Source organism: Adiantum capillus-veneris, chromosome 13, assembly GCF_014529385.1.
Source record: "Adiantum capillus-veneris isolate H3 chromosome 13, ASM1452938v2, whole genome shotgun sequence".
NCBI classification, from domain to species: domain Eukaryota; kingdom Viridiplantae; phylum Streptophyta; class Polypodiopsida; order Polypodiales; family Pteridaceae; genus Adiantum; species Adiantum capillus-veneris.
In genome coordinates, this window is record NC_140943.1 from 24801153 (window position 1) to 24827288 (window position 26136).

Below are 26136 nucleotides of genomic sequence, written 5' to 3' on the forward strand. Positions count from 1 at the left end.
GTTCAAAGAGTTACGCAGTCATAGGTTGCTCATCAATGCAAAGAAAAGTGAATTTTTTCTGGAAGAGATCCACTTTCTCGGACACATTGTCTCAAAGGATGGTGTCAGAATGGATCCTGCAAAAGTTGAAGCGATCAAGTCATGGCCAGATTTGAAGACGGTGCACGATGTCCGAAGTTTCTTGGGACTATGCTCCTATTACAGAAGGTTTATCCGAAATTTCGCTGGGATTGCTTCACCTTTACATGCTCTTCAAAAGAAGGCAGTCACCTTTAGATGGACACAAAAAGAGATTTCAGCTTTTAATCTCTTAAAGGAAAAGATGACTTCAGATCCAGTCATTGTGTTGCCAGATCTTAGGAAGTCATTTGTGGTCCAGTGTGATGCCTGCGGTAGTAGCATTGGTGCAGTGCTAATGCAAGATGGCAGGGTAGTAGCCTATGAGAGCAGAATTTTGCAAGGGCCAGAGATGACCATGCAGGTCTATGAGAAAGAGTTACTGGCTGTGATTCATGCGCTCTTAAGTTGGAAACACTACCTGCTAGGTGCAGATTTCGTTGTCCAAACGGACCATTAGACCTTGCGATACTTCTTGACACAAACAAAGTTATCTGAGAAGCATATGCAATGGGCAAATATGTTGTCCAATGTTCCATTTTCAGATTGTGCATGTGGAAGGCAAGAAGAACGTTGTGGCTGATGCCTTGTCAAGGAAGCCACAAATTTCAGCTGTGTCAATTCCTTATCATCATGAACTTGATGATATGAGAGAACAGTATGCAAATGATGAAGATTTTGCAAGGGTCTTCGAGCAACTAATGGATGGACAACGTCATGAACACTATCTTCTTAAAGATGGGTTCATGATGATGCATGGCAGATTGTGTGTCACAAAGCCATTGCGACGCAAAGTTATGGAAGAGAGTCATGTCCCACCGTATGCAGGGCATCGTGGTATCGATGCTACAGTTAAAGCGGTTGAGACATTCTTCTATTGGCCTACATTGAGAAGAGATGTGGATACCTTTGTGCGAGAATGCCTAATTTGCCAGAAGGTCAAGTTTGACAGGCAAAAGGCACAAGGGTTATTGCAACCACTACCTATTCCAGATAAACCATGGGAAAGTATTGCTATGGATTTTATCTTTGATCTTCCGAGAACGCAGACAGGAAACGATGGTATTTGGACCATTATTTGCAGATTCAGCAAACAGGCTCATTTTATTCCTGTCAGGAAGAAGATAAAGCCAGATCACATGGCACGCTTGTTTATGAGCAATATTTTCAAGTATCATGGCATGCCACAATCGATTGTTAGCGACCGTGATCCACGCATAACAAGTTTGTTCTGGAGAGGCTTGTTTGAGAATATGGGCACAACGCTCAAATTCTCTTCGTCATTTCATCCTCAAACAGATGGGCAGTCAGAAGAGGCAATTCTACTGTCCTAGATCTGCTGAAGTGTTATGTGTCAGAGCATAAAGGAAAGTGGGAGCAGTATTTGCCATTGGTGGAGTATGCATACAATAATACAGTGCATTCATCAACTGGCAAGGCACCTTTTGAGATAGTTGAAGGTGGCAAGAAAGTTCCTCCCATACTGCATACAAAGGACAAGATATTTGAAGCAGATAAGTATGTTCAGGACATGGATGAAATGTACACGAAGGTCAAAGTGGCCTTGGAAAAGACTCAGGCAAAGCAAAAGAAAGCAGCTGATCGTCACCGTCGTGAAGTGGTATATTCACTTGGTGATTGGGTGCTTTTACGCTTTGAAAAGGCAAGGTTAAAGAAGATGAAGGGCAAGGAAAGACTGTTTCCAAAGCTCAGCATGCGTTACTATGGGCCTTTTCAAGTATGCGACATAATCAGTGATGTTGCATATAGGCTGAAATTGCCTGATAGTTGGAAGATTCACAACGCGTTTCATGTGAGTCTTCTCAGACCCTATGTGGGTGATGTGCCAGAAGATATGCCAGCTGAAGATCAGCCGGAAGTCGAGGAACTTGACGAGATCTTGGTCCCGGAACAGATTTTGGCACACAAAGAAAGGAAAGTGAAAGGCAAGTTGCTAGGCAATACTTGGTAAAGTTCAGAAACTATCCACCAATGGATGCTAACTGGATGGAAGAAGGTGAACTTGCAGAGTCACCAACTGTGTTATCACTTTACCTTGAAGCCTTCGATTTGCAACCTACCTTGACCCCTTGAGTTTCAAAGCTAAATGGATTGTCAGTGTGACAATGGCTTCTGAAACAAATGATGTACATGGTATTTAAAGTGAGCTCAAATCAAATACCTGTTACATGAATGTTAGAGCTGTACAGATTGTCAGTTTGGCAATTGCTCTTATGGAATGTCCAAAAGTTTGGTTAGTGCTATAGAAGTGAGTATTTCTTGTCAGTTTGTCAAGGATACAGTAATTGCTTCTATTGAAGAGTACATGTGTAACTGCATTCTTAAACTGTCGGTTTGGGTATGCTCGAAAGTGTTACGGGATCCAACGTGTACTATAAGATAGTGGCAAAATGTGCAGCTACCATTTTCTCATTCGAAAGTTAGTGACTCAAAGCAATGGCAGAGTGCGAAGCTACCACTATGTCATTGGGACAGGGTTCACACGCAGGCAATACATGAGTCGACGAGGGGTTGAATACACCAGGGTTGACAATGAGCATGTATGTGTCGTACATGTGTCGACAGGTGTTGAATACATCAATGTTGACTAGGAGCCTGTACGACATAGATGCAAACGAGGACGTTTGAGATTTCAAGAGGGGGGTATGTCACCGGCGTGTGACTACTATCTATCCTTTTTGTTGATTTCTTTCTTATTATCTATTTACTTTCACTTTTTGGAAACACCCCTCGGGAAATCTAACTGCCCTGCAGTGCATAGCTAGTGTGGAACTGTCCAGAGGGAGTCCAGGCCTGAGGGCAAGAGAGCACTAAGGTTGGACAAAGACTATGGTTAGCCAAAGTGGGGTCATTGACTAGCCAAAGTGGAATCCTTTGCTACAGAGCCTACATTTCAATTCTAGGTGTGGCCACAGTGTACAAAGAGGGTCGGATGACCTAGAAAGATACAATGGCAGCATCTCCTAAATTTTAGGAAACTGCTATTTTGGGACCTGAAAATGTGTTGACGTCATTACCTCCGGAATGACAAGGGGAACATTTTCTTACTCTGCTGTGAAGTCAACTGGGCAACCGGTTGGGATATTTTTAGACGGCAACCCCGAAACGGAAAAATGCTTATAAATGTGCCAAGTGGCACCTTCTGGTGCACTTGCCTCATGCAACAAGAGTTGGTGCTGAATTTAGGAGGGAGAGAGCCTCATTTTCAGTTTTGTCACAGGTTAAGAGCTATGGAGTGCTTGCTTTCCCTCTTATGCACAGTGCGGTGCCAGGAGTGATGCCTTGCACGCTACGCACTGCCCTCTCTCTCCCCTTTGGCAGTATGTTATGCCCCTCTAGTGGGCTCTTCATTTCACCAATGTACAGTTGTGTGGGTTCATGCGCGATTGCCGAGGCAAGAGCCTCTTGCACACGTACTGGATTAGCTAGCGGCTAATCCCCCCCGCAGGTACAGGTGAATTCGGAGAGGTTTCACGCCAGAAATCTCGTCTGATTCAAAGGGCAAGTAGCCCTACAGGTGCGGGAGCTCGAGGACTTGCTACGGATGCGACCGACACGCGAAACGGAGCCCGAACAGTGAATTACATCCTGCTGTGTATTTTTGCAGGTTTAGGGTTTTGGCCCTAAACGGACCCTAATACCCCCAGGAGGTTCGGGGACGCAAGGGGACCGCTGTACAGGCGATCTGGCGTATTTTCGGGGCTGAAAACAGAGAATTCAGCGTGCTGCAGATTCTCGCCAGGTTTGCAACGTGCCCGTATGCGTCGGGAAAGTCATTTAATGCGTGGGAATATTGACCGTGAAGGGTTCTAGTACAGTTATGCTGCCGAAATCAGGCCAGAACAGTCAAAATTCAGCCAAGGTTGTGCGAGGCAGCTTGGAAAGAACCAGAGCGTTTATTCCCTCTTTTAAACAATAAAGAAATACCGAAAGTGGCGCCTAAGTTAGGGGCCAATCTGGTGTCGGTCTTCTCATACAGGTGCATTCTAGCATCTGTATCCCATTCCCCTCTCTTGTGTCACTATAGCGCAGGTATAATAGACGACTAATAATGGGTGAAAGCTAAATGAAGGTTTGAAGTAAAGTCTACCCCCCTTTCCCCCCCCCCCCCTCTTCAGTATATCGCGCCCCCCCCCCCCCCCCCATCTCTCTCTCGTAACTAACGTTTTCACCCCCAGGCCGTACCGCCTCCGCTCTACCACTCGCCGGGACCGCTACTAGTGTCGGTGCATACGTGCATCTAACCCCCCCCTTGCGGACAACGATCCAGCATGAGGAAGACAAACGATAAAGCCGACCCCCTAGAGGATGCCATTCGAAAATGCAAAGAGGAAATGACAGAGACCATCACCAAGTTGAACCGCAATCTCTGGGGCACAATAAACATTCTCGAAGGACGTGTGCTGATCCAAGAGAGCAAGATAAGCACGCTGGAAGACCGAGTGACAACCCAAGAGAAAGAGATCGCGTCACTCAAGAAAGAACTCGCCGAAGCCCGATCAAGAAACACACTGGAAGAAGGCGAACTGCAACCCTCAGTAATTGAAGAAATCAACACGATCAAGGAACAAGTACGGGCCATCAAAGAGGGAGAAGAACAGCACAAAGAAATGACGACTTCTTGGGTGGATGTTCTTACCAAAACCCAACAGAAGGCGGACGAAGCCGAGAAATGGATCAAGGTGGCCAAGAAAGGGAAAGACAAGGAGATAACGCCCACATCCACACCCAACAACATCATTAACCAGACACTAGAGGAGGAGCAGAGGAGAAGAGTGCGCGCTTTACATGTGAGAATTTGCGGTCTTAAAGACAAAGGCAATGTGGACGAAGAGGTAAAAAAACTCACAGCCCTGATGGGGATTCATGAGCCGACACACACAAGGGCATGGAGAGTGGGTAACATAAAGAAAAATGGAGGCAGTGGAGAAACCTCGAAAGAAAGAGCACTCATCCTCCGTTTTCCCTCTATGGAAGCAAAGAAGTCTTTCTTGAAGAAAAGACCAACTCTTAAGGAGATTGGCATCTTTCTCGGGGACGATCTCACCCTCTCGGAGATCGCTCATATGCAGGAAGTAATGCCGGAGATTAGAGCGGCAAGGGGGAAAGGCAAGATCGCTTTCTGCCGAGACGGAAAAGTAGTAATACTGGAGCGACGCTCCACATGACGGTGCAAGACTTATGGGACCACACTCAAAGTAGCTGCCTGGAATTGCAATGGATCTATGCGTCTTGATGTGGGTGCTTTTGAGGATAGCTTTACTGCAAGAGACATCATTTTCTACTCTGAGGCAAGATCGCTTTCTACCGAGACGGAAAAGTAGTAATACTGGAGCGACGCTCCACATGACGGTGCAAGACTTATGGGACCACACTCAAAGTAGCTGCCTGGAATTGCAATGGATCTATGCGTCTTGATGTGGGTGCTTTTGAGGATAGCTTTACTGCAAGAGACATCATTTTCTACTCTGAGACACACCAGGCCCCGGGGCAATCCATGCCTCACATCAGTGGATATAGGTGGGAGACAGCCTACAGACAGGAGACACGCTCAGAGCACAGAGGGCGGGGCTCGGGAGGAGTGGCAGTGTTATTTAGAGAGGATCTGCAACCACTGATACATATAGCCCGCAGGGACAAGCAGGCCAGGTACATGTGGGTGAGACTGAAAGCAGAGACAGGCACATACCTCTATCTAGCTATTTGTTACTTTCCCCCAAGCACATCAGTTTATGCACCACCTAGGGGACAATCCCCTTTCTCTATTTTAGATGACGACATACGGGAGTTCTCTAGAGACGGTGACATTATCATCCTCGGGGACTTCAATGCTAGGATTGCCCATCACCAGGCAGTGTTTTATGATACTTCAGAGGAGATGCTAAGAGAGATAGATGTGCCAGATACGGGCCTTTCCAGACCATCACACGATAAGGAATATACTGAGTATGGCCGACACCTGATAGACATGGGCACTGCACATGGATTGGCCATCTTGAACGGCCTACAAAGATTTCCTGTTGCGGGAAGTTTTACATGCTCCCCACACAGACATGGAGCCAGCACAGTGGACTATGTCATGGCACAACCGAATCTCATCTCTAGTATCCAAGATCTCACAGTTGGGCCCAGACCGGTCGGGGTGGCAGTGGATCATGCTCTGGTGTCAATGACCATCTCTTTCCAATTCAGTGTAGCACACAGGCCACGAGTAGCAGCCCCTACTCGCTACACATTCACAAGGGAGACGGACTCTGTATACATGGACGGAATCTACAGACGCCTATGCAGTGAGGACTCGGGGCGACCTCTGGAGGAGCTAACTACTATACTGACACAGACATTACATGAGGCAGCAACAGAAGCATACCCACACACCCAGCCTCAACAGAGCCGCCGATCTGGGAGCATGCCTCAGAACAGCTGGTACGATGAGGAGTGCCGCCAGACTAGAGCCAGACTTCAAAGGGAGGTGCTGTTGGGGGACGTCACTCACAGACAGTCACAGATGGACTTTCGACGCCTGGTGCGGCGGAAGAAGAGGGCTTTTTTGGCCCAACTCGAGCAGGATCTATATCAGCTATTCATGAGTCAAGACTCGCGTGAGGCGTGGCGGCTCTTTCATGAGCAATCCCCCCCCCCCCCCCCCCGCTATTTCCTCCACAGAGACCTGGGGTCAGTACGCATCATCTTTGTACACAGTACCTGAACAGCCATCCCTCCCCAACCCCCCCGACCCATGCCCACATACATGTGTCTTTTTCACCATTGAGATGGTGAAGAAAGCTATTGACAGGATGAAGACTGGGAGAGCATATGATCATGAGGGCCTAGTAGCTGAGCATTTCATACATGCCAAAGACCTACTAGCAGAGCTTCTAGCAGTTATGTTTAACCGTGCCATGTGTGAGGGCCTACCGGACACCTAGAGCCTATCTACGATAGTACCTATCTTCAAATCGGGAGACCCCATGGAGCCTGGGAATTATCGCACTATTATGATCGGGCACACACTGGCACGTTTGTATGCATCCATTCTTGAGCAACAACTGAGTAGATGGGCAGAGAGGGAAGGAATGCGTGCAATTGGGCAAGTAGGATTCAGGAGAGGCTTCTCTACTCTTGACCATATCCTAACACTCAAGGCCATCATCGAGGAAGGCAGATCTCATGGGAGAAGGATCTATTGTAGCTTTGTGGACTTCCGCAAAGCTTTCGACACGGTACCCAGAGCTAGACTGATGCGCAAATTACAGGAAATGGGAGTACCCACAGAGCTCATTTGGGGGATCATGGCACTATACAGATCAGTAGTAGGGCATGTACGCACCCCGGAGGGACTCTCAATACTGGTTCACTCCACTATTGGGGTGAAGCAGGGTTGCCCACTCTCTCCTACTCTTTTCGGTATGTATGTGGATGAGGTTTCTGACTACATTGACAAGGACGGGGATAAAGGTGCACAGTTGGCAGGGACATGGATTCCACTTTTGTTATATGCGGACGATATTGTGTTGATCTCCGAATCGTTTGCCCACGAAAGTGGTTTGTTTGTCAACCTTGGTAAAACCAAGGTTATGGTGTTTAATACCACCCCACAATGGATCAGGAGATCAGCACCTACATTCACATACGGCCAGGAGACTATGGAGTACACAGACGCTTACACTTACCTTGGAGTGGTTTTTACTGGACCCACATTCTCACTCAGAAGAGCAGCAGAGACCAGACTGACTAGAGCCCACGCAGCATTGGGTAGATTGGAGAGGATGTGTACGCAGGTTCAGTTTCAGGAACCCCGGACGAAGCTCTAGCTCTTTGACACCTTGGTGGCCTCAGCATTGCTCTATGGGGCTGAGATATGGGGACCTTCATTGGATCACCACGGGAGGACGGGTCGCACAGACGGATGGGGGAACATGGAGAAGCCTCTCGTCTCTATGATCTCGCGGCTCATTAGAGCCAAGGCATCAGTACCACGGGCCATTATTCGTGCAGAGCTGGCGGCCCCCCCACTAGTGGTAGAGGCGCTCTCCAGATCAGTCTCCTTCATAAACCACACATGGGAACTTCCCAGAGACAGATATGCTCGCATGGCACTTAAGTCCTCCCGACAGTTAGCCATACAAGGAGATACCACATGCTGGTATGGGGAGATGACATCATGGTTTCAGGCGCATGGGTTCAGCATAGACAGGCTGCCACCATTCCAGTATGCATTGGATGCACCATCTCTCATTCTTACACAATCAGAGATCACCAAGCTCATTCGCCAAGACCTGACCCAGCTAGACACCAGGAGGACATGGATACAACCAGCACAAGAACTTGGCACGAAGATGGCTTTCTACAGAGACCACCTTCTCCAGCTTACGGAAGATGGTTTTGTGATGAGACGCAGATACATGGATACCCACCTGTCTCATGGGATACGGTGTGCTATTGGCCAGTTACGCACATCGTCTCACCAGCTGCGGATTGAAACCGGGAGATATAGCGGAGTACCAGCAGAGGCCAGGACATGCCCCTTGTGTGACATGGAACCTGAGACAGAGCTGCATTATACATGCCGCTGCCCCTTCTACTACGAAATACGAGGCCGCTTCCATTGCTTGTTCAGAGAGGGTTTTGGACCACTCTCAAGAGTAATGGGATACGAAGATCAAAGATGCCTGGGTCTATTCTTGCTCGCGCTGCGCAGACACAGAGAGAGCCTGATGAATGGCGAGGCTAACCAGTCTCAAAGACGGATTACAGACTTCTTCAGAGCAGACACGGGACAGCCGCAAGAGCCACTTCCACAACAGAGCTCCCCCCCCCCCCCCCGTCTCACACCAGAGGCACATTGATTGACCGAGCGATTGAACTGGGGAAATCTAGGCGCCCACGACTGCGCAGGACTACACAGCATCGACGGAGGCTACGTCAAAAGATTCAGACCACGCTGGCCAGGCATGCACAACTCCCGGTCAGACTACTAACCATGGAGGAAATTGATGAGATTCGCCAACGACCAATGCTAGATCTTTTGTGATTCAGCTATCCCAACTAGCCGCCCATTCTTGCTTAGTTTTTCGGCTTAGCTCACATCGACCTATCTAGAATCCCATAATATATATCTTTGTTTTGTACTGTTGATTAGGTTATTTTGTTACTCTGACTTTGTATCAGATCCACCACCTTGTAACTTTCTGGTCTCATAGGTCACTATGGCCTTTTGAAGACGTTAATATAACATTTCATTTCATTTTCATCTCTCTCTCTCTCTCTCTCTCTCTCTCTCTCTCTCTCTCTCTCTCTCTCTCAGCAGGACAGTAGCGCGCTCACTCTCTCACCAGTTGGACTGTGCCTCCCGCACCCCCCCCCCCCCCCCTCCCAAAGCCCGCAGGTGCATTACAGGGCAGATAGTGGGCAGTCACCTGAAATTTTTCGAAAATTTTTCAAACCTGCAAAATTTACTCAGACCTGCAGAATTAGAAAATACAGAATTTACATTCACATTTTTCACGAGTTGCAGACCTGCAGGGGAATTTTCAGAATTTCAGAATTACATAAATTTCAGCATTGACAGAAATTTGCAGAAAAGGAAAATCTCAAAAATGTACGATTGATATGGGGAACACACACGTATGCATTATGCGGGACAGGGATGTATGTCATAGTGGGTTGACTTGGCAGAAGTGCATTTGTATTTGTATTTTTGATGGAGGTCATGTCTGCTTCGCCGGTATGTAAGCCCCATCCGAAGGCAACCTTTGTGCTTACAAACAAGCGGATTACACAAATGGAGAGGGAGATGAAAGACTGGAAAGCAGATATGGAGGGATGGTGGAAAGAAAAGGCCAACCTTCTTCAAATGTTTCTCAACGAAGATGCGCAATGGAAGAAAGAGAAAGAAGACCTGCACGCAGAGCTACAAGCACTTAAGGCGGACTCCAAAGCACTTAAAGAAGAGGTCTCAGCTCTCAAGCGAGAACTTGCTGATAGAGCGAGCAGTGGACTAGAGGAGGGGGAATTCCAGCCTTCGGTAGTAGAGGAAATCAAGGTCATCAAAGAGCAGGTACGGATGATCAAAGAGGAGGAGAAACAAAAGATGGTAAAGACGTCTTCGTGGATGGATGTGATCACGAAGACGCAAAAGAAGGCGGAAGAGGCAGAGAAGTGGATAGAAGTCGTTAAGAAAGGCAAAGGGAAAGAAACCACATCTGTCCCCACTCCTACAATCATCAACATGACTCTAAAGGAAGAACAACGAAGGAAAACTAGAGCTTTGCATATAAGAGTAACCGGTCTAAAAGACCGAGATGAGGTGGAAGGGGAAGTTGAAGAACTTCTCCGCATGATGGGTAGTGAGGCTACTCATACAAAGGCATGGAGGGTGGGGAAGAAGACACAAGGCAATGGGGAGACTTCAAAAGGGAGAGCTCTAATCATCCGTTTCCCATCCATGGAGGCAAAGAAGGACTTCTTGAAGAAGCGTCCTACACTAAAGAAAACGGGCATATTTCTTGGAGATGACCTCACTCTCACACAGCTTGCGCATATGAGAGAGGTAATGCCAGAGATTCAAGCGGCAAGGGAGAAAGGAAAGAGGCCTTCTACAGAGATGGCCGGGTTATGATTGTAGAGCGGCGCTCCACATGACGGTGCGAGACCCATGGGACCACCCTCAAAGTTGCCACGTGGAATTGTAATGGATCTATGCGACTTGATGTGGGCGCCTTTGAGGATAGTTTCAGGGGAAGAGACACCATCTTCTACTGTGAGACACATCAGGCCCTTGGGCAGTCTATGCCTCACATTAGTGGATATAGATGGGAGACTGCCTATAGACAGGAGACACGATCAGAGCGCAGAGGGCGAGGATCGGGAGGAGTGGCAGTGTTATTGAGGAAAGAGTTGCAGCCATTGATACATATAGCCCGCAGAGATGAGCAAGCTAGGTACATGTGGGTGAGACTGAGAGCAGAGACAGACAGATATCTTTACATCGCTATTTGCTACTTTCCCCCGAGCACGTCAGTGTATGCACCACCCAGAGGACAATCCCCTTTCTCTAGAGATGGTGACATCATCAGGACTGCCATTCATAAACCTAGGACTGTGGATTTCAACGCTAAAACTGCCATTCATCAGAATGTATTTTATGATACATCAGAGGAGATGCTCAAAGAGCTGGATGCTGCAGAGACAAGCCTATCCAGACTATCACAAGATGGAGAACACACTGAGTATGGACGACACTTGATAGACATGGGGACGGCACATGGATTGGCCATCTTGAATGGCCTACAGAGATTTCCCGCTTCAGGGGGTTTTACATGCTTTCCACACAGACATGGAGCCAGCACAATGGATTATGTCATGGCACAGCCGAGCCTCATCTCTAGTATCCAGGATCTCACGGTTGGACCCAGACCTGTTGGTGTGGCAGTGGATCATGCTCTTGTGTCAATGACCATCTCTTTTCAGTTTAGTGTAGCACACAGGCTACGGACAACAGCCCCTACTCGTTACACCTTCACGCGGGAGACAGACTCTATATACATAGATGGGATCTACAGACGCCTATGCACAGAGGAGCCAGGGCGACCTCTGGAGGAGCTTACTACTATATTGACACAGACACTACATGATGCAGCAGCAGAGGCATACCCACATACCCAGCCTTAGCAGAGACGCCGTTCGGGGAGCATGCCCCAGAACAGTTGGTATGATGAGGAATGTCGGGACACTAGAGCTAGACTTCAGAGGGAGGTTCTTTTGGGGGACATCACTCACAAACAGTCACAAATTGACTTCCGACGCGTAGTGCGGCGGAAGAAGAGGGCATTTTTGACTCGGCTAGAGCAGGATCTATATCAGTTGTTCTTGAGTCAGGACTCACGTGAGGCATGGCGCCTCTTTCAAGAGCACTCTCCCCCCCCCCACCATCACTTCTACAAAGGACTGGGGCCAGTACGCATCATCTCTGTACATAGTTCCTGAGCAGCCCCCCCTTCCCGCCCCTCCCGATCCATGCCCACACACATGTGCTTTTTTCACCGCGGAGATGGTGAGGAAGGCCGTTGACAGGATGAGGACTGGGAGAGCATACGATCATGATGGTTTAGTGGCTGAGCATTTCACGCATGCCAGAGATCTACTAGCAGAGCTTCTAGCAGTGATGTTTCACCGTGCCATGTGTGAGGGCTTGCCGGATACTTGGAGCCTATCTACTATTGTACCTATCTTCAAGTCGGGAGACCCTATCGAGCCTGGGAATTATCGCACTATCATGATTGGACACACATTGGCACGGTTGTACGCATCTATTCTTGAGCAGCAAGCTGAGTAGATGGGCAGAGAGGGAGGGGATACGCACAGTCGGGCAGGCAGGGTTCAGGACACGTTTTTCTACTCTTGACCATATCTTGACACTCAGAGCCATCATTGAGGAGGGTAGATCGCGTGGGAGACAGATCTATTGTAGCTTTGTGGATTTCCGCAAAGCATTTGACACAGTGCCTAGAGCTAGATTGATGCGCAGATTACAGCAGATGGGAGTACCCACAGAGCTCATTTGGGGGGTCATGGCATTATACAGGTCAGTAGTGGGGCAGGTACGCACCTCAGAGGGTCTATCAACACCGATTCACTCCACTATTGGGGTGAAGCAGGGCTGCCCGCTCTCTCCTACTCTATTTGGTATGTATGTGGATGAGGTTTCTGACTACATTGAGAGAGATGGTGATAGAGGTGCACAGCTGGCAGGGACATGGATTCCATTATTGTTATATGCTGATGATATTGTGTTGATCTCCGACTCTCCGGAGGGGATGCAACGTCACTTGGATGCTTTGAATAGGTTTGCTCAGGAAATTGGTTTGTCCGTCAACCTTGGTAAAACCAAGGTCATGGTATTTAATACCACCCCAGAGTGGATCAGGAGGTCAGCGCCCGCTTTCACATACGGCCAGGAGACTGTGGAATATACAGAGGCGTACACTTACCTCGGAGTGGTTTTTAGTGGGCCAACATTTTCATTGAGGAGGGCAAAGGAGACTAGACTGACCAGAGCCCATGCAGCATTGGGTAGATTGGAAAGGATGTGTTCACAGGTTCAGTTTCAAGAGCCTCGGACGAAGCTCTGGCTCTTTGACACTCTAGTGGCTTCTGCATTGCTTTATGGAGCTGAGATTTGGGGACCTTCATTAGATCATCACGGGAGGACAGGCTGCAGTGATGGATGGGGGGACATGGAGAAGCCTCTGGTCTCTATGATCTCGCGGCTCATTAGAGCCAAGGCCTCAGTACCACGTGCTATTGTTCGAGCAGAGCTAGCTGCCCCCCCCACTAGTGGTTGAGGCGCTCACCAGATCGGTCTCCTTCATACACCGCATGTGGGAACTTCCCAGAGACAGATATGCCTGCCTTGCACTTGAGTCCTCTCGACAGTTAGCCATGCAGGGAGATACAGCATGCTGGTATGGGGAGATGACATCATGGTTTCAGGCGCATGGGTTCAGCATAGACAGATTACCTCCCTTCCAGTACTCACTGGATGCACCCTCTCTGACTCTTACACAGTCCGAGATCACCGGGCTCATTCGCCAGGACTAGACTCAGCTAGACACCAGGAGGACATGGATACAACCAGCACAGGAGCTGGGCACGAAGATGGCTTTCTACAGAGAGCATCTCCTCCAGCTTACAGTTGATGGTTTTGTGACGAGACCCAGATACATGGACACCCACTTACTCATGGGATACGATGTGCTATCGGCTAGATACGTACATCTTCACACCAGCTGCGGATCGAGACTGGGAGATACATCGGAGTACCAGCAGAGGCTAGGACATGCCCCCTGTGTGACATCAAGCCTGAGACAGAGTTGCACTACACATGCCACTGCCCCGTCTACTACGAGATACGAGGCCGCTTCCATTGCTTGTTCAGAGAGGGCTTTGGACCATTCTCAAGAGTCATGCAGTACGAGGATCAGAGATGCTTGGGTTTGTTTTTGCTCGAGCTACGCAGACACAGAGAGAGCCTCATGAGAGGAGAGGCTAGCCAGTCCCAGAGACAGATAACAGATTTCTTTAGAGCTGCCGCTGGACACTCGGAGGAGTTACTACCACAGCAGAGCTCGTCGACTCACACCAGAGACACACTGATCGACCGAGCGACTGAGCTGGGAAGATCCAGACGCCCACAATTGCGGAGGGCTACACAGCATCGGCGGAGGCTGCATCAGAGGATTCGGATCACTTTGGCTCGACATGCACGACGCCCGGTCAGACTACTGACCATGGAGGAGATTGATGAGATCCGCCAGCGACCGATGCTGGATCGCTTGTGATCTAGCTATACCAGCTAGCTGCTTAGTTCACACCTAGTAGTTTAGGATTCCATAGTATTTTATTGTGACATTTGTCGTTTCATTTTTGTCATTGTTGTCATCTTGTTACTCTGACTCTGACTTTGTATCAGATCCACCACATTGTAACTTTCTGGTCTCATAGGTCACTTTGGCCTTTTGAAGACGTTAATATACCATTTCATTTCTCTCTCTCTCTCTCTCTCTCTCTCTCTCTCTCTCTCTCTCTCTCTCTCTCTCTCTCTCTCTCTCTCTCTCTCTCTCTCTCTCTCTCTCTCTCTCTCTCTCTATCTATCTATCTATCTATCTATCTATATATATATATATATATATATATATATATATATATATATAGATAGATAGATAGATAGATAGATAGATAGATAGATAGATAGATAGATAGATAGAGAGAGAGATAGATAGAGAGAGAGAGAGATGAAATGTTATAATAACGTCTTTAAAAGGCCAAAGTGACCTAGAAGACAGAAGGTTACAATGTGGTGGATTTGATACAAAGTCAGAGTAACAAAATAAACTAACTAACAACATAACAAAACGAAGATACTATGGAATCCTAAGCTGCTCGATGTGAACTAAGCAAAAGCAAAGTACGCAGCTGGCTGGGATAGCTAAATAGCTAGAAATGAAATGAAATGAAATGTTATATTAACGTCTTCAAAAGGCCAAAGTGACCTATGAGACGAGAGAGAGAGAGAGAGAGAGAGAGAGAGAGAGAGAGAGAGAGAGAGAGAGAGAGAGAGAGAAATGAAATGAAATGTCATATTACCGTCTTCTAAAGGCCAAAATGATCTATGGGACCAAAGAGTTACGTCATGGTGAGCCTGCTACAAGGTCTGGATAAAAAGAAAGAAACTAACTAAACAAAAACACTACTAAATCTATAAAAGGTGGGTATCAAGAGCCTAAGGAGTAGAGAGAGAGAGAGAGAGAAGAAGAAGAAGAGGATTTTAACGTCGTAGGAAACTATCCCGAGAGACCTCAAAGATCTACGAACTCAAGACCTATTATTCAAGAGGGAAATGGCGTAACCAATCTACAACACTTGGGTGATAGACACACACACACACACATAAGTAAATAGGTTTATTGAGATATAGAAGAAATAAAGAGAGAGAGAGAGAGAGAGAGAGAGAGAGAGAGAGAGAGAGAGAAATGAAATGTTATATTAACGTCTTCAAAAGGCCAAAATGGCCTATGAGACCAAAAAAGTTATAATTGGTAAATTTGATACCATGTCTAAGTACGGAAATTACAAAGGTACAAAGAACTAGCACTAAGACACTAAGAAGAAAGGATATTGGGGGGGGGAGGGGGGTGTTTGTGGGTTCAGATGAAATTTCTCATCGGTCGCTGTCAGATCTCATCGACCTCCTCCATGGTCAATACTCCAATAGGGCGTCTTGCATGTCGAGCTAGAGTGATCTGTATCTTTTGTTGCAGCCTTCGTCTGTAGTGGGAGACCCCCCGAGGTCGTGGACGTCTGGATCTGCCAAGTTCCGTGGCTCGATCAAGAAATGTACCTCTAGTATGAGTAGGCTCTGAGATTTGTTGTGATGACTACTCAGTTGGCTCTCCTCTGGCTGGTGTAAAGAAATCTGTGATTCTTCTCTGAGATTGTCTTTCCTCTGATGTTCTCAGCAAGCTCTCCCTAAGTTTGCGCAGCTCTAGCAGGAACAAACCGAGACACCTCTGATCCTTGTATCTCATGACTCTAGAAAAAGGTCCAAACCCTTCTCTGAACAGGCAGTGGAAGCGGCCATGTATCTCATAGTATGCCGGGCAGTGACATGTGTAGCGTAGCTCTGTCTCTGGCTCTAAGTTGCATAGGTGACATATCCTAGCTCCTGCCGGCACCCCTCGAAATCGGCCAGTCTCGATTTGGAGCTGATGTGAGGATGTGCGTATCTGTCCAATAGCGCATCTTATCCCACGAGATAAGTGTGTGTCCATGTATGCAAGCCTAGTCACAAAGCCGTCCTCCGTGAGTTGGAGAAGATGCTCTTTGTAGAAGGCCATCTTCGTGCCCAACTCCTGTGTCGGCTGTATCCATGTGCTCCTGGTATTTAGCTGAATCAAATCCTGACGTATGAGTCTGGTGATCTCTGTGCGTGTGAGAGACAGGGAGGGTGCATCCAGAGAGTATTGAAGCCGAGGTAATCTATCCATCTTGAGACCATGCAACTGAAACCATGCTGTCATTTGTCCATACCAACATGTTGTATCGCCTTGTAGAGCTAGTTGTCGAGATGACTCCAAGGCAAGCCAAGCGTATCTATCCCTTGGGAGATCCCATAGACCGTGCATAAAAGAAACTAATCTCGTCAACGCCTCCACCACGAGGGGGGGGGGGGGGGGGGGGGGGGGGGGGGGGGGGGGGGGGTGGCTAGCTCGGCTCGGATAATCTCATGTGGTACTCAGGCCTTAGCCCGAATCATCCAAGCGATCATAGAGACAAGAGGCCTCTCCATACATCTCCATCCATTTGTGTTGCCAGATCTCCCATGGTGGTCTACTGAGGGTCCCCATACCTGAACTCCATAGAGCATAGCTGGAGTCACTAGAGTGTCAAAAAGCCAAAGCTTTGTTCGCGGTTCCTGAAACTGAACCTGCGAACACATCCTCTCCAGTCCTCCCAAAGCTGCATATGCTCTCGTCAGTCTAGTCTCTGATGCTCTCCTTAGTGAGAACACCGGTCCACCGAAGACTACCCCAAGATAAGTATATGCATCTGTGTACTCCACATTCTCCTGACCACACATAAATGTGGGTTCCGACCTCCTGACCCACTGTGGTATGGTGTTGAACACCATAACCTTGGTTTTCCCCAGATTGACAGACAATCCACTGTCACGAGCAAATGTATGCAGAGCATCCAAGTGACGCTGCATCCCCTCTGGTGAGTCAGAGATCAACACAATATCATCAGCATATAGTAACAACCGAATCCATGTCCCTGCTAGTTGAGCCCCCCTGACGCTCTACATAGTCCGAAAACTCATCCACATACATCCCAAAAAGAGTCGGGGATAGGGGGCATCCCTGCTTTACTCCAATATTGGAGAGGACCGCTGGTGGTGGTGAATGTTCGTGGAATAGCCTCCATGCTTCGCCCGAGTCCTGACTTATAAATAACTGATACAGATCTTGCTCTAGCTGGGATAAATAAGCCCTTTTCTTTCGTCGCACTAGGCGGCGAAAGATAATCCGTGATTGTCTCTATGTGTGGTAATACTCATGAGCACTTCCCTCTATAACTTGATCCTCATCTCTCTACACTCCTCATCATACCAACTGTTCTGGGGCATTTTTCCAAATCGTCTCCGTGTAGGCTGGTTGTGGGGGTATGCTTCAGATGCTGCATCATGGAGCGTCTCTGTCAGTATCTGAGTGAGTTCATCTAGTGGCCGTCCTGGCTCCGTGGTGCATAGCTTCCTGTATATCTCATCCATATACACAGAGTCCGTCTCCCTCATGAAGGTATACCGGACGTGTGTAGGGACCTCTCCTAATGGAGCTCTGCTGAACTAAAACGTCAGGGTGAAGGACAAATAGCATGATCAACTGCTACTCCAACTGGCCTAGTGCCCACCATGAAATCTTGAAAGAATGGAATGAGACCTGGCTGGGCCATAAAATAATCCACTATGCTCGCACCATGTCGGTGTGGAAAGCAAGTAAAACCTCCAGCTGTCGCAAAATCTTTGTAGGCCATTCAAAATGGCCAATCTATGTGCGGTTCCCATATCTATCAAGTATCTGCCATATACCGTGTATTCCTCATCTTGTGATAATCTGGATAGACCCATCTCTGTATCGTCCAGCTCTCTAAGCATTTCCTCGAACGTATCATAAAATATTGTCTGGTGGTGGGCAGTCCTAGCATTGAAATCCCCTAGTATGATAATGTCACCATCCTTAGAAAACTCCCATATGTCATTATCCAAAATAGCAAAGGGAGATTGTCCCCTAGGTGATGCATATACTGACATACTAGGAGGAAAGTAACAGATAGCAACGTAGAGGTATCTGCCCGTCTCTGCCCTGAGCCTCACCCACATGTACCTAGCATGCTCATCCCTGCGCGCTATATATATCAATGGCTGCAACTCCCCTGAGCCTCGTCCTCGATGCTCCGACCTGGTCTCTTGTCTACAGGCTTTCTCCCATCTATATCCGCTCACCTGTGGCATGGATTGCCCAGGGGCTTGATGCGTCTCCGAGTAGAAGATGATGTCTCTCCCTGTGAAGCTATCCTCAAAGGCCCCTACATCAAGACGAAGTGAACCGTTACAATTCCAGGTTGCCATCTTTAGTGTGGTCCCATGGGTCTCGCACCGTCATGCGGGACGTCGCTCCAATATCACCACCTTTCCATCTCTGTAAAAAGCAATCTTCCCCTTTTCTGTTGCTGCTCTAATTTCCGGCATTACTTCTTGCATATGAGCATCTGCGAGAGGGTGAGGTCATCTCCAAGAAAGATGCCAGTCTTCTTTAGAGTCGGTCTCTTCTTCAAGAAATCCTTCTTCGCTTCCATGGATGGGAAGCGGAGAATGAGTGCCCTTTCCTTCGAGGTTTCTCCGTTGCTTCCGCTTTTCTTTGTGCCCACTCTCCAGGCCCTCGTATGCGTCTGTTCGTTGACCCCCATCAGAGTCATGAGTTCTTTCACCTCTTCCTCCACATTATCTTGGTCTCTGAGGCCACATATCCTTACGTGTAAGGCCCACACACGTCTCCTTTGCTCCTCTTCTAGTGTCAAGTTGATGATGGTTGGTGTGGGGGTGGGGGTTATTTCCTTGCCTTTCCCTTTCTTGACAATCTCGATCTTTTCTGCTTTTTGTTGGGTCTTTGTGATGACATCTACCCACGAGGTCGTCATTTCTTTTTGTTGCTCCCCACCTTCTTTGATGGCCTGCACTTGTTCTTTAATCGTGTTAAGCTCTTCAATTACTGAGGGTTGAAGCTCTCCCTCTTCGAGGACATTCTGCGATCGCATCTCTGCAAGCTCTTTCTTGAGTAGTGCGATTTCCTCATCTTGAGCCTTCACGCGATACTGGAGTGTATTTATCGTGTTTTCCTGTGCTGCCACACACGCGTCGTGTACGTTGATAGTACCTAGGAGGTGGCGGTTGATCATGCTCGCTCAATTCTTCTTTGCAATTTTGGATGGCATCCTCCACCGGGTCATCTTTGCCACTCTGCTTCCCCATGGTCAGAAGGCCGCCCTAGGAGAGGTAGAAAGTCTCCCCGCCGCTAAGTTTCCCCCCCCCCCCCCCCCCCCCCTCTCTACGCGGCTAAGTCTCTCTTTCTCTCTTTACGCGGCTAAGTCTTTTCTAAGTCTCTCTTTCTCTCTCTACGCGGCTAAGTCTTCTCTCTCTCTCTCTCTCTCTCTCTCTCTCTCTCTCTCTCTCTCTCTCTCTCTCTCTCTCTCTCTCTCTCTCTCTCTCTCTCTCTCTCTCTCTCTCTCTCTCTCTCTCTCTCTCCGGAAGTTTCCCCCCTTCTTTCTCTCTCTACGCTAGGTTGGGGAGTTGCGGGGAGAGCGCGAGGGAGCGGGGGCAGGGGCAGCACAGCACGAGCGGGGGGCAGCAGGGAGCACGAGGGGCAGGGGCAAGCGAGAGAGAGAGAGGGTGCGGGAGCAGCAGGGGAGCGCGAGGGGCAGGAGCAGGGGGGCAGGGGGGAGCGCGAGGGTGCGGGAGCAGCAGAGAGCGCGAGAGGCAGGGGCGAGCGAGAGAGAGAGGGTGCGGGAGCAGCAGGGGAGTGCAAGGGGCAGGGGGCGAGAGAGAGAGAGAGAGAGAGAGAGAGAGAGAGAGAGAGAGATGAAATGAAATGTTATATTAACGTCTTCAAAAGGCCAAAATGACCTATGAGACCAAACTGTTACAAAATTGTGAATCTGATACCATGTCTGGGTACAAAAATACTAGAACAAAGACACACACACACACACATAAATAAATAGGTTTATTGAGATATAGAAGAAATAGAGAGAGAGAGAGAGAGAGAGAGAGAGAGGAGAAGAAGAAGAGATTTTAACATTGTAGGAAACTATCCCGAGAGAGAGAGAGAGAGAGAGAGAGAGAGAGAGAGAGAGAGAGAGAGAAAGAGAGAGAATCCTTGAATACCTTACTAGATATCGCTTGAGGAGCGAAACACACCTCGCAACAACAGGCGGACTGCAAAAGCACATGAAATTTTCCTTTTAGATATTTACTCTGCTCACAAATTGTGTCTTAAAACGTTGCTGGTGGCCTAGCACAATGTTTAAACAGCAAAAGGTAAGCAAGCAGAGAGAAAGAACAAAACAGTATGATGTAAAAGACTTCAAGTATCTGAAACAACACTGAGAAAACAAAATGTACACATAACACCAACTCTGCACATATCACTGACACCCAGAAACCATTTTCAATCCTATCACCAAACAGCGGAAGCACTCAAAACAAGATGCTATCTTTTAACAAAATTGAGGAAATTTACAAGAGAGATTTCCTTTAAATAAATTTCCCTTTAAATATAGTAACAACCAAAATGACTCTTGATAATTAATGTTTATGTTGAGGGGCAGTAATATGATGCAAACAACTATTTTTAAGTCCCTGTAAAATACTAGCAAGAAGCATACTAAGCCTCATCAACACACTTGAATAGAGCTTTGAGCCTAATCAACTGCATATATACATATACATACATATGTATATGTGTATATACGGATTTAACCAGTATGTGTGTGTAAAACCACACATGAATGCATGTTTATGTGCAAGCATGCAGGCATGCATTTGTCGTGTGTGTGTGTGTGTGTGTGTGTGTGTGTGTGTGTGTGTGTGTGTGTGTGTGTGTGTGTGTGTGTGTGTGTGTGTGTGTGTGTGTGTGTGTGTGTGTGTGTGTGTGTGTGTGTGTGTGTGTGTGTGTGTGTGTGTGTGTGTGTGTGTGTGTGTGTGCGCGCGCGCGCGCACGCAGCCATGCACTTATCTGCCAGAAGTGACCCCCAGAACATTCTTTTATAGGCACTTACTTAAGCAATGATCTAAGATTGTGGAGAGTAAATATGTTACCTATGTCTTGATGCAGATTTTGTCATAGTCTAAAAAAATCGTGAACAGAGGAGCATAAGACAACTTGACAATGTGAATTCTTGGTCATGCCTATCAGTAATCCTTCAGGAAGAAGAGTCATTTAAAACATACACCACCTTCTTTCCCTCTCTGCATTTGCATGCTCTAAAAGTACTGCATATGCTAAATCGACTGTAGAGGGATTTGACAGGTAATCCTGAAGCATGTCACAACAGTAAGGCATATCAGTAAGATCATCCATCATAAATAAGATACGTAAATAAAACTGGAACTTAATTGGTTGAAAACGTCTGAAGTAATCTTCAAGCTAAGAAAAGTAAAATAAGTGGCTCAACACAAATAAACCCTGGAGGAGCGTAATTTAATTGAGAAACTAACTCGCTTTCTTGAAACAAGAGATGCAACATCAAATATAACTCATTTTTTAACCCACTTATAGATGTCAGTTTAAAGGAAGAAGGGAGTGAACCTTTGTCGAAGTGTGGCAGTGCAAGTAAGGTAGAGAATCGGTAATATTATATTCCCATGCAAGGCGGTAGACCTCCCAATTAATGTCACCCACACACATCTATAAAAAGATAGATATCATTGCAAGAAACAATGTCCCCTTAGCATTCAGAATGTTCATCACACATTGCACATTGAATGGTAAGTTGTAACCATCTACACGCGGTTGTTAATGTGTGTGTTCAACTGATTCCTATTAAAACTACAAGGCCCAGACTCCATGCCAAAATGTGACCCGCTTTCAACAGACGTACAGCCAAGATGGTACCGCATACAGTTGTCACAAACTGATACAGACAAATTTTCTAAATATAAGTATTGTTATAAACTGGACTCTGAAAGCAATCCTAGATTCCATATGACATCACTCTTGTAATAGAGGCTTACCTTTTAGACGCCTTAATTTTCTAGTTTTGCTCATTAGCATTATCAATGCAAGCCAAGGCATGCAAACTATCTAGGCAGCTCTCAAGTCTTAACTCTTTTGCCCTGTCTCCAGCTTTGTCAGCATTTTCTTCAGCTTTGTCATGTTGTGGAGGAATACTGCTGGATTAAGTTGTACACTGATTGCTTAATAGAGGGAAAAGTGCCCTACTCGTTTTCACTTACTGGCCTATGCTTATGACAACACAATGTGCAACATTGTTGTTTTCGGAGTGCCTCTAGCAAGCAAGGGTATCAAGCTAGTCTTGACTTCCACGTCATGACCGCTCACATAGTAGAGTCTCAATCAAACAGTTCCTTTAGATTTGACCACATATCATGGGCAATTTTCGATGTCTAGAAGCAGGAGACATTACCTTTGAAGTGCTTGAACAATAGCAGACATGGCCTTTGCATTACTCGCATCCCAATCATCGGGATCTCCCTTTGGATCCTCACCCTTGCACTCCACAGAAAGCCTCTGCTCCACGCTTCCCTCTCGCCCAGAGGAGAGGGGCAGTCTCCAATGCATGGATAGCAGGAGAGATTTTTTTTGTGAGTGCTTGAACATGGCCTTTGCATTACTCGCATCCCAATCGTCAGGATCTGCCTTCGATCCTCACCCTTGCGCTCTATAGCAAGCCTCTCCTCCAAGATTCCTCTTTGCATTAGCACAACCGGAACCTAAGATCTTGTGCTCTAATACCATATCAAAAACCATGCACGTAGTGGAAGAACGCACAGGAGAGAGAAATGAAATGAAATGTTATATTAAACTTCTTCAAAAGGCCAAAATGACCTATGAGACCAAACTCATACAATCCTTGTGGATCTAATCCAATGTCTAGGTGCAAAAATAAAATGAAGTAAAGTGAAAGACTTAAAAAGACTAAAACTAAAAGACTAAAATCGTCAAGAGTACAATCATCATCATCAACGTCAATGCCCGAGGATGCCCGGCATCGGAATTGTCTGAGAAGAAATTGCATCGGTCGCTGAAGAGCTTCGTCAATGTCCGCCTCTGTAAATAGTCATACTGGGCGTCTCCCATATCGTGCTAGAATAGTCCTTATCCTCTGATGGAGCCTCCGTCGATGTCATGGTCGCCCTCATAGACGTGGGCGTCTAGCTCTGTCCACTAATATACCTCTGGTATAAGTGGGCTCTGAAGTCTGTTGTGCCGCATGTTCATCAGGCTGTTGAGTCCCTACTCTAAAGAAGTCAGTGATCTCCCTCTGTGAATGTCTTCCATTGCTTGGTCTCCTCAAGAGACTCTCCCTGTGTCTACATAGCTCTAGCAAAAACAACCCGAGGCATCTCTGATCTTGATATCTCACGACTCCAGCCAACGGTCTAAAGCCCTCTCTGAATAGACAATGAAAGCGGCCTAGTATCTCATAGCATACCGGATAACGACAAATGTGATGTAATTATGTCTCTGGCTCTATAAGACACAACTGGCATATCCTAGCCTATGCTGGTACTCTCCTAGATCTGCCAGTCTCAATCTCTAGCTGATGCGATGATGTGTGCATCTGACCAATAGCACATCGTATCCCATAGGATAAATGAGTGTCCATATAGGCCGGTCTGATCACATATCCATCCTCTGTTAGTTGGAGAAGATGCTCTCTATACAAAGTTGTCTTCGTGCCCAACTCTTGTGTCGGCTATATCCATGTGCTTTTGGTATCTAGTTGAATCAAATCCTGACGTAAACCATGATGTCATCTGCCCATACCAGTATGATGTGTCTCCCTGTAGCACTAGCTGTCGGAATGACTCAAGCACTAGCCGAGTATATCTGTCTCAGGGGAGGTGAAGGAAACTGATTTGGTAAGGGCCTCAACTACGATAGGGGGGGCAGCTAGCTCAGCTCGAATAATCTCATGGGGCATTGAGGTCTTAGCCCGAATCAGCCGAGAGATCATAGAGACTAGAGGCCTCTCCATACATCTCCATCCATCACTGCTACCAGCTCTGCCATGGTTGTCCACTGAGGGTCCCCAAATCTGAACCCCATAAAGCATAGCTGAAGCCACTAGAGTGTCAAAAAGCCACAGCTTTGTTCAAGGTTCTTGAGACTGGACCTACGAACACATCTTCTCCAATCCTCCCAAGGCTGCATAAGCTCTCGTCAATCTAGTCTCTGCCGCTCTCCCAATGAAAACACCAGTCCATTGAAAACTACCCCAAGATAGGTGTATGCATATGTATACTCCCTCGTCTCCTGACCATATTATGTGTGGATTTTCCCCAGGGGTTAACAGACAATCCATTGTCGTGGACAAATGTGTACAAAGCATCTAAATGACGCTGCATCCCCTCTGGGGAGTCAGAAATCAACACAATATCATCACCATATAACAATAGTAGGATCCATGTCCCTGCCAACTGTGCTCCTCTATCACCGTCCCTCTCAATGTAGTCAACAACTCATCCACATATATGCCAAATAGAGTAGGCAATAGTGGAGTAAACCAAATCAAAAATCCCCTCTGGAGTGCGTACATGCCCCACTACTGACTTGTATAGAGCCATGATCCCCCAAATCAACTCTCTAAGTCTATGCAACAATCTAGCTTTGCGCACTATATCGAAGGCATTGCAGAAATCCACAAAGCAACAATAGAGCCGTCTCCCACGTGATCTCCCCTCCTCAATAATGGCTCTTAGTGTCAGAATATGATCAAGAGTAGAGAAACCTCTCCTCAAACTGGCATGTCCTGTTGCCTGCACAAACTCTCTCTGCCCATCTACTCAACTGCTACTTAAGGATGGATGCGTACAACCATGCCAATGTGTGTCCAATCATGACGGTGCGATAGTTCCCAGGCTCCATAGGGTCCCTTGACTTGAAGATAGGTATGATAGTGGACAAACTCCAAGTATCAAGTAGGCCCTCGCACATGGCCCGGTTGAACATCACTGCTAGAAGATCTGCAAGCAGATCTCAAGCATGTATAAAATGCTATGATACTAGGCCATTGTGATCATATGCTCTATTGGTCTTCATCCTATCAAAGAGAGAGAGAGAGAGAGAGAGAGAGAGAGAGAGAGAGAGAGATCCCATCATACACCAAGGTTTTTCTTTTATTCTGTACCAATTCGGATAGAGAGAAATGAAATGATATATTAACGTCTTCAAAAGGTCAAAATGACCTATGCAACCAATTTGTTACAAACTGGTGAATTTGATACCATGTTTGGGTACAAAAAAAGAGATACTCGAATGAATCTAGCAGAGCTACTAGCGGGAATTGTGTGGGTATGTGTGATCACTGATACAATGGGTGCCCAATACAAGAGGGTGATAAATCCATCCTCGTCTATATTCTAGATGGAGAGAGAGAGAGAGAGAGAGAGAGAGAGAGAGAGAGAGAGAGAGAGAGAGAGAGAGAGAGAGAAATGAAATGAAATGAAATGATATATTAATGTCTTCAAAAGGCCAAAATGACCTATGAGACCATCAGATACAAAGTGGTGAATCTAATACAATGTCTGAAGTACAAGTACAAAAAGTACTGAATGTAAAAATGAAAACTGAAAATGAAGTGTGAAATGTGAAAATGTAGAATAGGCCCTCAATGACACTCTGGGTGTCGTACTAGAAT

At 47.0% G+C, this 26136-nt stretch overlaps 1 protein-coding gene across 3 annotated transcripts in view; it reads right to left on the bottom strand.

The window, feature by feature from the left end:
* Window positions 1-26136, bottom strand: part of LOC147443715 (uncharacterized) — a 97882-nt gene that overhangs the window by 50664 nt on the left and 21082 nt on the right. For 2 of the 3 annotated variants that reach the window (XM_086526517.1, XM_086526519.1), the window contains exons 2-3: window positions 21709-21788; window positions 20639-20689 (exon numbers count right to left, since the gene is read on the bottom strand). In XM_086526517.1, coding sequence (XP_086382643.1) covers window positions 20639-20689; window positions 21709-21788 — 131 coding nt within the window. The other variant, XM_086526518.1, reaches the window with a different exon arrangement.